The following is an 11,783-nucleotide window of genomic DNA, read 5'->3' on the forward strand; positions in this document are numbered from 1 at the left end:
ATGCCACCTGATGGTGTCAATTACCCCAAACTCAAGCCTCACTGGCCTGACTTGTGTATCTTCTAGTCATTGAAGATCTCAGGGTGGCCACCTTTGGCCCTCAGGCCCCTCCTGGGACACTGGGCATTAGGGGCGCCCAGAAGGCATCCCTGCCATGCTGACTCCTCCACTGTAGGCACAGCCAGTGCTCCAAAAATTATCTTTAGGGCTGTCCTTGCAGATGGAGTTGGGCAGATCGTATGATTTAGAGTAACTGGCAGGTACCCTGCTGATCCCTGGCCTTGCTTTCATTATCAGTTCTCCCTCTGAATATCTATACTTCCCACTCCCACTTCAGTCCTCATGGCATCTTCACATTCTGTATGACAAAACATGGACATTTGTGTGCTTGCCTTAAATCTCCCTACCAGACTGAGCTTCTTGAGAGCCAGAACCATGACTTACTCTTTGTAACACCTTTGCCTACCCTGCACCTAACACATACTTTGTACATAGTCAGATGAACATATGTTAAATCTATACATTATGTATTATTGATTACAGCTTTGATTTCTTTGATTTCAGTGCAGCTCCGTCTAAGAGAGGCAGCACTTTAAAGTGCTGTGAGTAATTTTCTCTGTAATTCAAGTGAGAAATCTGAGAGCAGTTTTATATTCATGGGAAAGAGGAAAGAATAGGGCACTGGGTTCCCGGTCGTGGGGGCAGGGAATGTCACACAGAGGATGAAGGGTATAGATGAAGCCTTTATTGCCTGTGCCTGCTCCACAGTCTTGCTTAGGTCCCAGCCTGCCTTTGTTCTCTTTTTCCATCTCCCATAAACACCCACTGGCACGGAGCCGCTGCTAGCCTATAGAGATCCTTTGTGTAAATTAGAAAAAGGCATCCCTTCTAGACAGATGCAGTCTTGCAGGTGCAGGGCTTGGCAAGCAGATGGTGCCTTTGGGAAAATTAGGGAGAAAAAAAAGAAAAAAGCCCATTCCTCAGGGCGCTGCCCCTGCCGCGGCACATGGCTTGACAAGCAGACCACAGGCTGTTTCCACTTATACGTGCCCCTCAGCTCCACGTAGTGCAAAACCACACAGTGGGTGTGGTAGTCCTTACCACCAACAGCATGGCATTGCCAATGCCTTCTGAGGGCCCAACAGCCTGTCCTGTAGACCTCCTACCCACCTACACCATCCTGTCCTAGTAGAGTCCTGTCTGATGGCTGACTTGCTAACCTCCAATGAGGTAATTCCCAGGGAAGGAAAGGAAAATAACATTTATTTAGCACCTACTAGATATAGGGGCTGCCCTTAGGGTCTTCCCATGTGCTATCTTAGTACATCTTCATAACAACCTTTTAGGTTAGGTCTTATTATCCCTATTTTAAAGGTGAGGAAATTGGTCCCAACCCTACTGCTCTTCAAGACCGAGCCCGTTGTTACACTTCTCTCAGCCCCTGGTTCTCTTCTCTATCTCCAGGGCCTGCTGCTGCTATATGGTGCCTACCTGGCTGGCCTGACTGACCACGTCAGCTCTCCTCCTGTGAATCAGTCTTTAACCATCATGGTTGGGGTCAACCTTGTAGTAGTGGCTGCTGGGCTTCTCTTCGTGGTCACCCGATACTTGCACTCCTGGCCCAACCTGGTCTTTGGACTCACATCTGGAGGTATCTTTGTTTGCACAACCACGATCAACTGCTTCATCTTTGTTCCCCAGGTATGCTCTCGGGAGAAATTGGCAGGCTAGTCCTCATTGTCATTCCAGAGGCTTCCCTGGACATGATAAACTGCTCACTGTTTTCTACTGAGACTTTTGGGTACCATTTATTGGAGAGTCAGAAGGAAGGCAAGTTCCTCATGAGTGGGCTCTCTCTGTTCTTCCCTCCTTGCTTCTCTGAAGAGGACAGCTCTGCTCCCCGTCAGCAAGGAGGGCAGGCCAGGGTGACTGAGCAGGCACAAAAGCATGTTTCCACCCGTGGAGGGCTGCCTCATGACCAGCTTTTCCACCTACCCTCCCTTCGGCTTCACGCATCCCCTGTACCCCCATCTCCTTGATAATGTTATCCTTTCCCTAGCCTGGGAGTAAGGAACTTCTTTCTTTCCTATTTGAGATTGCAGATTCACAGAGAAAAACTCATTCAGAAATTTGTGCAATTTAAAATGTTTTTTCTTTCTTTTCATTAGAAGAAAATATAGAACATTTCTTTTTACAATAAGGAGAAATAAAAACTAAATAAAAATGTGTTTCACACTATGGGGATTAAGAAAAAAAAATCAAATGAGGGAGGAAGATAGAAGCAGAAATATCCAGACAGCAAAGAGAAAGAAAGGGAGTCAGGGAAAGGAGAAGGAATCCATGGGCTCTGAAAGTGTTGTTAAATTATTCATGCAATGCCCTAGGGTACCACTGAGCCACATATATCTGAGTTAATGAACTTGGCATTAGGCTTCTGTCCTGTTTCCCTTCTAGATCTCTTTCTCTCCCCCCGAGGCCTCCCTCATCCCTCTACCCCCTCTAGACTCCATCTTGATTCCCTTTGCAGCTTGACGTTGACTATGAATGACTTCACAAGGGAGCTAACTGATAATTAAAGTGTTGGCTGAGGGAGGGTTATGACTGCACTTTGGGGCACGATGCTGTGACACAGGCAAAGGCCTTTACTCTTCTTCCCTTTCATAAATTCTCATTAAAATATTCTACAGAATGAACAAATATGGAAAAATCTGTAGCAGCAGCACTAAAAACCATGGATAGGTATTGCATCTCTGCTAGAAACTAGAGGAATCTCTATGTTATAAGAACTAGATGGAAGGAAGTCATGAGAGCTGAGGCTTATTTGTTTGGGGTATAGCAGAAAAGGGCTGTTCCTCCCTTTTCCAGAGAGGAGTGGGCAGGGGAGTGGGCGGGGGCCTTTTGTGTGGCCCACCCCTTAGGCTCTGTGGCCAATGTTGTTGATTGGTAACCCACCCATCTGTTGCTAACCCCTTTCTTCCTTGTTCCTCTTCACTACATAGGCTGAAAGAACTCAACACTTGCTTTACCAACCTCCCTTATAGCTAGTGGTGCCCATGTGATACCGTTTTGAACACTAAAGGTTTCCTGGAAGGCTTATGAGAAAGCTTTTGCTTTCCTAAAAAAAAACTAGAGGCGTGGCTGGCATCACCTATTCTATGTTTGTGATGCCTGGAGCTACGGGAGCCATCTTGTGACCACAAGTGAAAAACAAAGCGAGTATATTTACTGTACTAGGAAACGATAGCTCTTCTCATGTAAGACTATAAATTGAGGAGGAAAGGACCTATGAAGAGATTCAGCAGCTTACAAGAATAGGACCACAAACTTCTGAAGATTTGGAGAAGCTGCCTTCCTCTGAAGTAAATTAGTTTTTAGAAGAGATCTGACTTGTCTTGTCAATAGGATTCAAAGGATATTGCCTCTCTTCAACTCAAGTGAACCATCATGAAAAGGACATAATCGTAGATCATGAAATACTGAATAAGGATGAAAAATATTGTGTTAAACTTAAAACCCCAATAAAAGCATCGAATAGGCAATTGGACATGGCAAAATACTGAATTAGTGAGTTAATTCAAGGAAACAGAAAACAAGGAGACGGATAAAAAATGAGACTAGTCAAGAAAATATGGAGAACAGATCTAGGATACAATTTAGAGCTAATAAGAGTCTCTGAAAGACAACAAGATAATTTGGGGCAGAAGTAGTCACCTAGGAACTATTAGAGGAAAGCCTTCCTGACCTAAACAAGACCTGTATCTGAAAATTGAGTGAATCTGCAACCTCCATGATGTGGCCCTACTTGTAACTTCCCCCTCCACACCCACCTCTGTCCCTTTCATATCCTGAGCCTCAGATGGAAGATTCCCACTGTCCTTGGCGTTTGAATCCTCAGTGGTAATATAGCTTCGCTCCCATCTATACACAGACATAAACATGCAGGGCAAAGTGCAGCTTGGAATCTCACTTGCAGGTTTGACCTCAGCAACAAGCACTTGGGATTGTTGAAGTGGGAGTAAAAATGGAAAAATTAAGGGGTACAGGAACTGGGTGGACAGACAGTGTGGGTCTTTCTCTTTCCTTCTCTCTGACTCACCCCCCCTTTTCTTCCTAGCCATCTTGAGCTTCCATTCTCTTACTCTGTCTTTCCTCTTCTATTTTCTGTCTCATGCTTTTTCTCCTCTTGAACTGACCATAATCTAAAACCAAAAAAGATATGGTATAGTTTATTGTAGTTTAGGTTTCGGGGGGTAAATGCTATTTCAAAATATAAAAGTAACTGAGGCTTGTCAGTTTTTTGTATGCCTCTGAATTGATTTTCCTCTCTGGCTCAGTGGCCTTTGGTAGAAGAAAGATTCTCCCTGTGAGACCTGCACTGTGTCTTCCAGGAAAATAGGACAGCTGAACAAATTTGGAAAGGTGTGTGGCGAGAGCTGTATGGGGAGGGGAGGCAGCAGGAGGTGGACTGCCTGCCTTCTTGTGGCTAAGCCTTCAGACTGGACTGATGGGAGGGGCTAATGAAAGCAGAGGCACAGATACATCAAGGGCAGCTAGGTGGCGCTAGAAAGCTGAGGGAAATGGCTGACATTACTGAAGAGGCAAGTGGGCCAAGCAGCACTCTACTCAGGCCCTCAGGAAATGCCTAAGTGTTTATGCCAAACACTGAGGTCATCACCAGCAATGAGCCAGCCTCTGCTTTTGTGACCTGAACATGACCCATCTCTATACACATCCTCCCTCCATCCCTCTCGCTCTGAGAGGCAGGTGGGTTCTGAGATAGGACATGGTTTTTTCTTCTGAATTCCCCAAGTGTTTCATCTGTTCCTTCATAAAGGTGTTAAGGGATTTCTACTCTGCCTTCTATTATCTGTATACGTCGCAGCGCTCCCTAGCTTTCTAGAGGAAGGCTTCCTTCATTTGTTCATGTATCTCTCCATCACTTATTAACTGCAGGAAACATGTAGTTCAACACAACGGCCCCACCTCCAAGTCTAGTAGGGAGCAGATGTGAAAGGAATTATAACACGTGCATCAAGTGTCTGAGGAAGGCATGTTACCTAATGTTGAGGAAGGTGTGCCTCAGGCCATCTGTGAACTCAGTGACACCTTCTCAGAAAATGAGGTGTTTGGGCCCAGTCTTGAGGAAGGAATAACAGTTCACTGAGCAGGTGGGGAAGGACAGTGGGTGGCATTTTCAATGGGGGAGCACCATGACCAGAGGCAGCCATATAGGAGACAGAACAGGGTATGTTTGGAGCACCATAACATTTGTGCGCTTTGCACTTTCTGAAGTACAAGCTGAAGCAAGGGGAGAGTGGCAGGAGGTGAGAGAAACACACAGGGTGAACTTCTGAAGGCCCTGGTTACCTGGTAGAGATTGAGAGTCAGTCCCACTGTGTTAGCACCCTATTGCTGCTGTAACAAATTACCACAAACCAAGTAGCTTAAAACAATACACATTTATTATTTTACAGCCCTGGAGGTCAGACATCTGAAATGGGCCTTATTTGACTAAAATCAAGATGTCACTAGGTGTGTGTTCCTTCTGGAGGGTCTAGGGGAGAATGTGTTTCCACGCCTTTCCCAGCTTCTGGAGGCTGCTTTCATTGTTTCCCTCATGGCTTCTTCCTCCATCTTCAGAGCCAGCAGTGTGGTATCTTCATCTCTCTCTCTTTCAGACCTCTGCTTCCACTGTCAACATTCCTTCTCGCTCTCCTGCCTTCCTCTTTTAAGGATTCTTGCGATGACATTGGCCGTGCCCAGATAATCGAGAACAGTTTCCCCTTCTCAAAATCCTTAACTCAGTCACATTTATAGACTCCCTTTCACCGTGTGCGGTAAGATTCACAAGTTCCAGAGATTAGGAGGGGAAGAACATCTTTGGGGAAACATTATTCATCCTACGACACCCACGTAGCCCAGAGGCTGAGAAAACAAGAAAATGCTTGCCTTCTGGAGGAAGCGCCATGGAGAAGTCCTGAAATTGTGACCTGGGGGTCGTTTATTGCCATGGTCCAGAAAGCCAGAAGAGTCAAGTCTTTAAGACCAGGATCCCCACAAAGGGGAGGAGGAGGATTTAGTCAAGGGACACCCTGGCTCTGCCCTCCAGCTTAGGGCGAGGCAGCCCAGTAGCCCCGGTGGTGCCCTAACATCAATATTGAGCAGTTCTTCCAGCAGCCCTGCAGAGAGGGCTCAGACTGGGGGTGCTGGGAGAGAAAGGAAAAGCTATACTGCTATGGAAACGAGGGGCCCTGGGAGGGAACAGACACACTGCAACACTGCTAGGGTGAGTGCTAGGACACTGGGGGTCCATCCACTGAAGACCACAGAGTGACCCTGCGGTGCCAGGCTCCTAACTCCTGAGTCACCAGCTGAGCGGATGGCTCCCTGGGGAAGGGGACTTCGAGAAGGGCATCCAGAGGGGACGGTCCTAGCCGGACCCAGCACAGATCACCCAGACTCCTGGTACCATAAAGGACTCATGCTGAGTCAACAGAGGACCCAGGAGGTCTTGGGTGAGAATGTATTGCAGTCGGTGGTGGGAATTTAGAATCTTATCAGCTTTACCAAATTTGGGTTACACTCCATAGTCAGAGCTTAATAAATGTTTGACTAGTAAGCAAATAAATTCCAGGATCCCTGTGAGGCTCCCCACAGACCCCTCAGCATCCTACCTAGAGCCAGTGTACCTCACTAGCACTCCTGATGATGAGAATTCCTTAAGAGAGAAGGACACGTGTCCAGCACTGCCGCTGCCCCCACCCCTGGCCTTCGCATTACTGGCATTCGCCACATGGAGACAATATCCCAAAGGCCCAGGAACATGCCCCTGCTTGTGAATGTTCTATATTCCATTCCATTCTTATGAAATTAAACCAGCCTAAGCTTCCACAGATTATTTTTCAAAACCAGTTTCTACTGAAAAACCCTCTGTAGGACCCCCCACAGTTACCAGGCTCTGTCTTCATCAGCCGTGCTGAGGAGATGTGGTGTGGCACAGGGCCCTGGTGACAGCTGGGGCTGTGCTGCTAACTAGCTGTGGGGCTTTGAAAGGTCATACTCCTTTTGAGTCTTTCCTCATTTGTCACGTAAAAAGGACAGTCAGCTCTCAGACCTAATGTTCTGTCATTTCTATCGATCTTTATTGACATTTGTGGTTTTCTATCTGTCCGAGACTTGATTATTGATTTGGGTTAGAAGTCCTCCGGCAAGGACTGGGCTTTCAGTAGCAGTAAGCACACCATTACTCCACAAATGGGAATAATTAAGAACAGCAACTTACAGCTAAAAGCAGTTTCATTTGAAACATACAATGTTTAGATTGCTTCACCCTGTGAGAGCTCCTAAACTCTGGCTTGAGAATATGGCTCTAGAAGCATACTTCAGCTCTGGTTCTCCTTGTCCAGCCATGGGTAGGTAGAGGGGTCAAGCTAAGATTATTCTATCTTATCTCCCTGTCATCTTCTTCCTTTGGCATTTTTTAAACTAAGAATGACCTTAACCTTCTCTATACCTTCTGTCACTGCTGTTTATGAACTTCCCAGAGTAAAGTACATTTTGAGGAGAGAATAGTTTATATGTGTGTATCTGTGACTCTGTCATTCCTTAATATTTTTGAAAAAGAGCGAGAGAATGTGTTTCTGGGAGTGTAATTAAATAAATAACATGTGTTCTTTTATCGAACAGCTGAAGCAGTGGAAGGCATTTGAAGAGGAAAACCAAACAACCCGACGCATGGCCAAATATTTCAGCACTCCCAGCAAAAGCTTCCATACCCCGTATGGTGAGGAGCAGAATTGCCACGCTGGAGGAGAGAGAAACTCCATGGACAGACTCCTCACAGAAGTAAGCTAGACCCCTGCCTGGTGGATTCTCTGTCAGCAAGAACTCCAGTCATGCAGTGGTAGACCCCAGATGTCTCATGGCTAACATTCTTTCTTATTCTTCCATTCCCCCACTTCTTAGCCACTCCCACTTCTCTCAGCCCCGGGCAAAAAGGGTCAGCATTTCTCCAGGGACCCTCCCATTGCTGACCTCACGCACTGCATTCATTCACTGGCCACATGTGTACTAGGCATTATGCAAAGTGCTGATGAACAAAACAAATACAGTCCTTACCTCACGGAGCCCACAGTCTACTGGAGGAAATAGATGTTGGTCAAGTAAATGTATAATTCTAAACTGTGGTAAGAATTATGAAGGAAGGGGCGCCTAGGTGGCTCAGTCAGTCAAGCGTCTGCCTTTGGCTCAGGTCATGATCCCAGGGTCCTGGGATCGAGCCCCCCCCCATTGGGCTCCCTGCTCAGCGGGGAGTCTGCTTCTCCCGCTCCCTCTGCCCCTCCCCCCTCACTTGTGTGTGTGCGTGCGCGTGCTCTCTCTCTCACAAAAATAAATAAAATCTTAAAAAAAAAGAATTATGAAGGAAGAAATCAGTGTGGTAAGACAGAATAATGGGTAGTGAAGGCGAGGGAACCTAATTGAGAATGGTCAGAAAAGACTCTGAGCTGAGAGCTGAAGGTTAAGTACAAATTGACCAGGTGCAGGGAAAAGCATTCCAAGCAGGGGGAACAGTGTTGTAAAGCCCTTGAGCAGTAGTGGATCCTAGCTTCTTATGTATGATATATTGTCTTTACTTAAAGTAGTGCGCTCATTTCCAAGATCTTACGGGGCCCATTCTTGTCCTTTCCAGGTTTGAACTAGAGATTTCAATCATCCTACCAACCCAGAAAGTGTCCAAAATGGGGTGGAGGGCTTAATACGGCCTCTGAAGATCATAGTAGTGCCAGGGGAGAACTGGGCCAACCTCAAGCCCCTTTTTCTTCTGTTCTTGAGCCAGAGTTGGCACCTGTCCCAGAGTTGGGCAGTGTGCTGTGGGCTCAAAGAAAGCACCTGGAAAAGCTTCAGGCTGCACTGCCTCAGAAAGGAGACACAGGATTCAGAGGAATTAGTTTTTCACACTAACTAAATTATATTTCATTCTTTTTCAGTACAGAACACACCTGAGTAGGTGCTATGTGGGAAACTGCACTTGTTTGAAACTGTCCTGACACCTGGGTATCAGTTGTCCCTATGCGAGACAATGGTGTGGTGGGGACCTATGGGACACAACCAGGGAAGGGATTAACTGCCCCAGGCCCCCACTGCCTGTGCTCCTCTTTTCCCTCACACCACACCCTCCGTCTGGAGCTGTTTAATCCACCGGAGTAATATTTCTCCATTTCTTTACTATTCATGAAGCGTTCAGGACCTGATTTCAAAGCCAGATTTCTTCCTACCTGTCAAGAGAGTAAGTTGCATTGCCTTTGATACTCGGTGAAGTCTTCAAAGAAGTATTTTTTTTTTCCAGCTGAACAGAAGGCTGGAAACTTGGCGAGAACAGCCAGGATGGTTTTTATTCACAATCAGCTAATGCTGGAACAGCCAAGTGGCCTGACTCTTTAGCCTTATGGTAATTTGTGACGTGCTTTTTGTATTTCTGCCACGCTACCCTGTTTCCCACGCAGTAACTGAATCTGCTCTATCCAAAAAGATGCTTTGAGTCTGCGGAGGAAGGGCCCTAATAGAGAGCAGATGCAAAGGCAGTAAATCCTGGCCTCCTCCCGGTGCCCTACACCTGGAACATCTTTCCCAGAACAGGCCTGAGAACAAGCAGCCTGTCCTGGGCTCCTCCACAGGCCTAGAGAGCTTCCCGTATCTGAGTCTCCAGTACCAGCACTGCCTGGCACATAAACACAAGTAGCCCTCCTGCTTCCATCTGTGCACAGCCCCTGACTCCAGCTCCTCCGTTGCAGGTCCCTTCATGCAGCCCCTTCCACAGCCCCTCTGTCTCCTCTTACTTGCAGTCCATCTTCTTACTCTCACCCCCCTTGACCCTCTGGCCAGAGGTCCCCCAGAGGCTGTTTGAGCAGCATGCATCACTGACTCACCAGGCTGTGGGAAGGCCAGCAGGCAGAACCTTCCCAGAGGTTGAAGACCTATACACTCCCTCGTACACTCTGCAGCAGAGGGAACTCACCTACAAGAGGGTGACTCCATTTCCTCTTATGGCCTGCACCTTATAAAACACACCAATGGATGTTTTGCTTCCCTGAATGTACCAAAAGTAATAATTAATAAGCTCATTTAAATGTAGCTGCCACGGTAGGTCGGATTTTGGTTTACAATGGCAACGCCTCACACCACGCCTGTAATTAGTATGCAGCCACGGTGAAGACAGGGTCCCATTTCCTTTTCTGGAACAAGGGAAATTTACTGTTTAGGCTGACATTTCTAAATTCGTCACCAGTCAGCTTCAGATGTTTGGTTTGCTGGGAGAAAAGTATTCTTCCCAACTCAATGTTTACCCTATTTTTCTACACTCAGAGGGATTTGGGGCACAAAAAGTCAGCACTCGGAGTTTACTTGCTGGGTAGTTGTCGTCAGCTGGTGGTTTCCTCCTAACTCTGTGGGGCCGCGGAGACCTCGTGAAGCCTATGAGAACGTGCAGGGGGTCTTCGGGAGGAGGGGCTGGTGAGGAAGAAGAGGGTTGGGGTCCCTCCTGTGCAGCCAGCTCAGTCACGCCCATGAGATCCTCAGGAAGATATCAGGCACCACCCAGATATCATAAAGAGCCCGAATGAATGTCGTCGTGTTACTCATCCACTCTGCTCCTGGTGAGTCCTTGAGTCATCTACACTTCCCCGGCAACGCCCCGGCCTCACCACTCTGCAGGTGAGCAAAGGGACATGGGGAGGCGGGAGCTCAGAGGCAAGTCCCTTCCGCTTATTCACCAGTTACTCACTGGTCCTGGACTCTCTCTTGATGATAAAAGAAGAGGACTAAGCCAGGATGAGCCTGGAGTGCCAATATTCGGAAAATCACCCTGCTGCTTATAAAGAGCGAACAGGAGATCTGCTCGGAGTCGCTGCCTGAGGACTATTGCTGGACTAGTTTACTTAAAGGGTCACTTCTGGGCAACACCCCCATATCAACTTGAGGAAAAAAACCACAGGTTCAGTCCACAGGTGACTTATTTCAGGTAGCCTAAAGAAGGAAAACATTCTTTTATTTCTCGGGCGCAATAAGTGGATGTCCAGATGGTCATCCTCAGCTTCTAGAGAAGATGACCACAAAGAGGCAGCATTTTGGTATTTGGACAAGCACTTCCTAGAAGGCAATTTGTGTTATTAACCCCGAACCCTGGACCCTGTATCATCTGCCCCAAGACCATCTCTTCTCCTTTGGGCTCCACTACTTTTGAATATCAGAACTCTCAGAAGGTGGACGTAAGTTCCGAGCTAGACAGTCACCAGCTGTACCACCAGTGGATGCTCAGGGCACACCCACCACCACCCCTTCCTCCTACTTCGTGCCCCCTAATCTTGCAGTTAGGACAGGCACCCCCCTGCAGCCCTCACCTGCCAGCCTCCCGGGTACAGCGTTGGTCAGCTCAGAGCCGTGCAGCAGGTAGGCTGCTCCACAGCAGAACTGTCCCGGAGCTCAGTCATCTCCTGGGCTCCATGCTGGAGCGACTCAATCAAGTGATCAGAGTTTCAGTCCCAACTATGCCAATAACAAGAATAACAAAAGTTTCTCCACTTCTTTAGGAGCTACCGACAGCTAATGTCTCCACATGGTAGCTTTGGCGCCCGCCCCCGAGGTCCAGCCAGGGGAGGTGATGACGCCAACCTGAGAATCTTGTTGCACCCTTCCCAAACCCCAGCTCGGGTCTTGTCTCTTTGGTGCAGGAATCTCCACTCTTCTCTCTGTTCTTCCCAAATGTTCTAGTCTGTTTAGCAAGAGGC

The 11,783-nt window shown here is 47.5% G+C and overlaps 1 protein-coding gene across 1 annotated transcript in view; it reads left to right on the forward strand.

Moving 5' to 3' along the window:
• GPR156 (G protein-coupled receptor 156) overlaps positions 1-11,783 on the forward strand; it is an 86,880-nt gene that overhangs the window by 71,486 nt on the left and 3,611 nt on the right. Inside the window, exons 8-9 of the mRNA XM_026494268.4 lie at positions 1,465-1,701; positions 7,687-7,845. Of these exons, the coding sequence (XP_026350053.3) occupies positions 1,465-1,701; positions 7,687-7,845 (396 nt within the window). The remainder of the gene's footprint in view (positions 1-1,464; positions 1,702-7,686; positions 7,846-11,783) is intronic.

This window comes from Ursus arctos, unplaced genomic scaffold (genome assembly GCF_023065955.2).
Source record: "Ursus arctos isolate Adak ecotype North America unplaced genomic scaffold, UrsArc2.0 scaffold_4, whole genome shotgun sequence".
Classification (NCBI taxonomy): Eukaryota; Metazoa; Chordata; class Mammalia; order Carnivora; family Ursidae; genus Ursus; species Ursus arctos.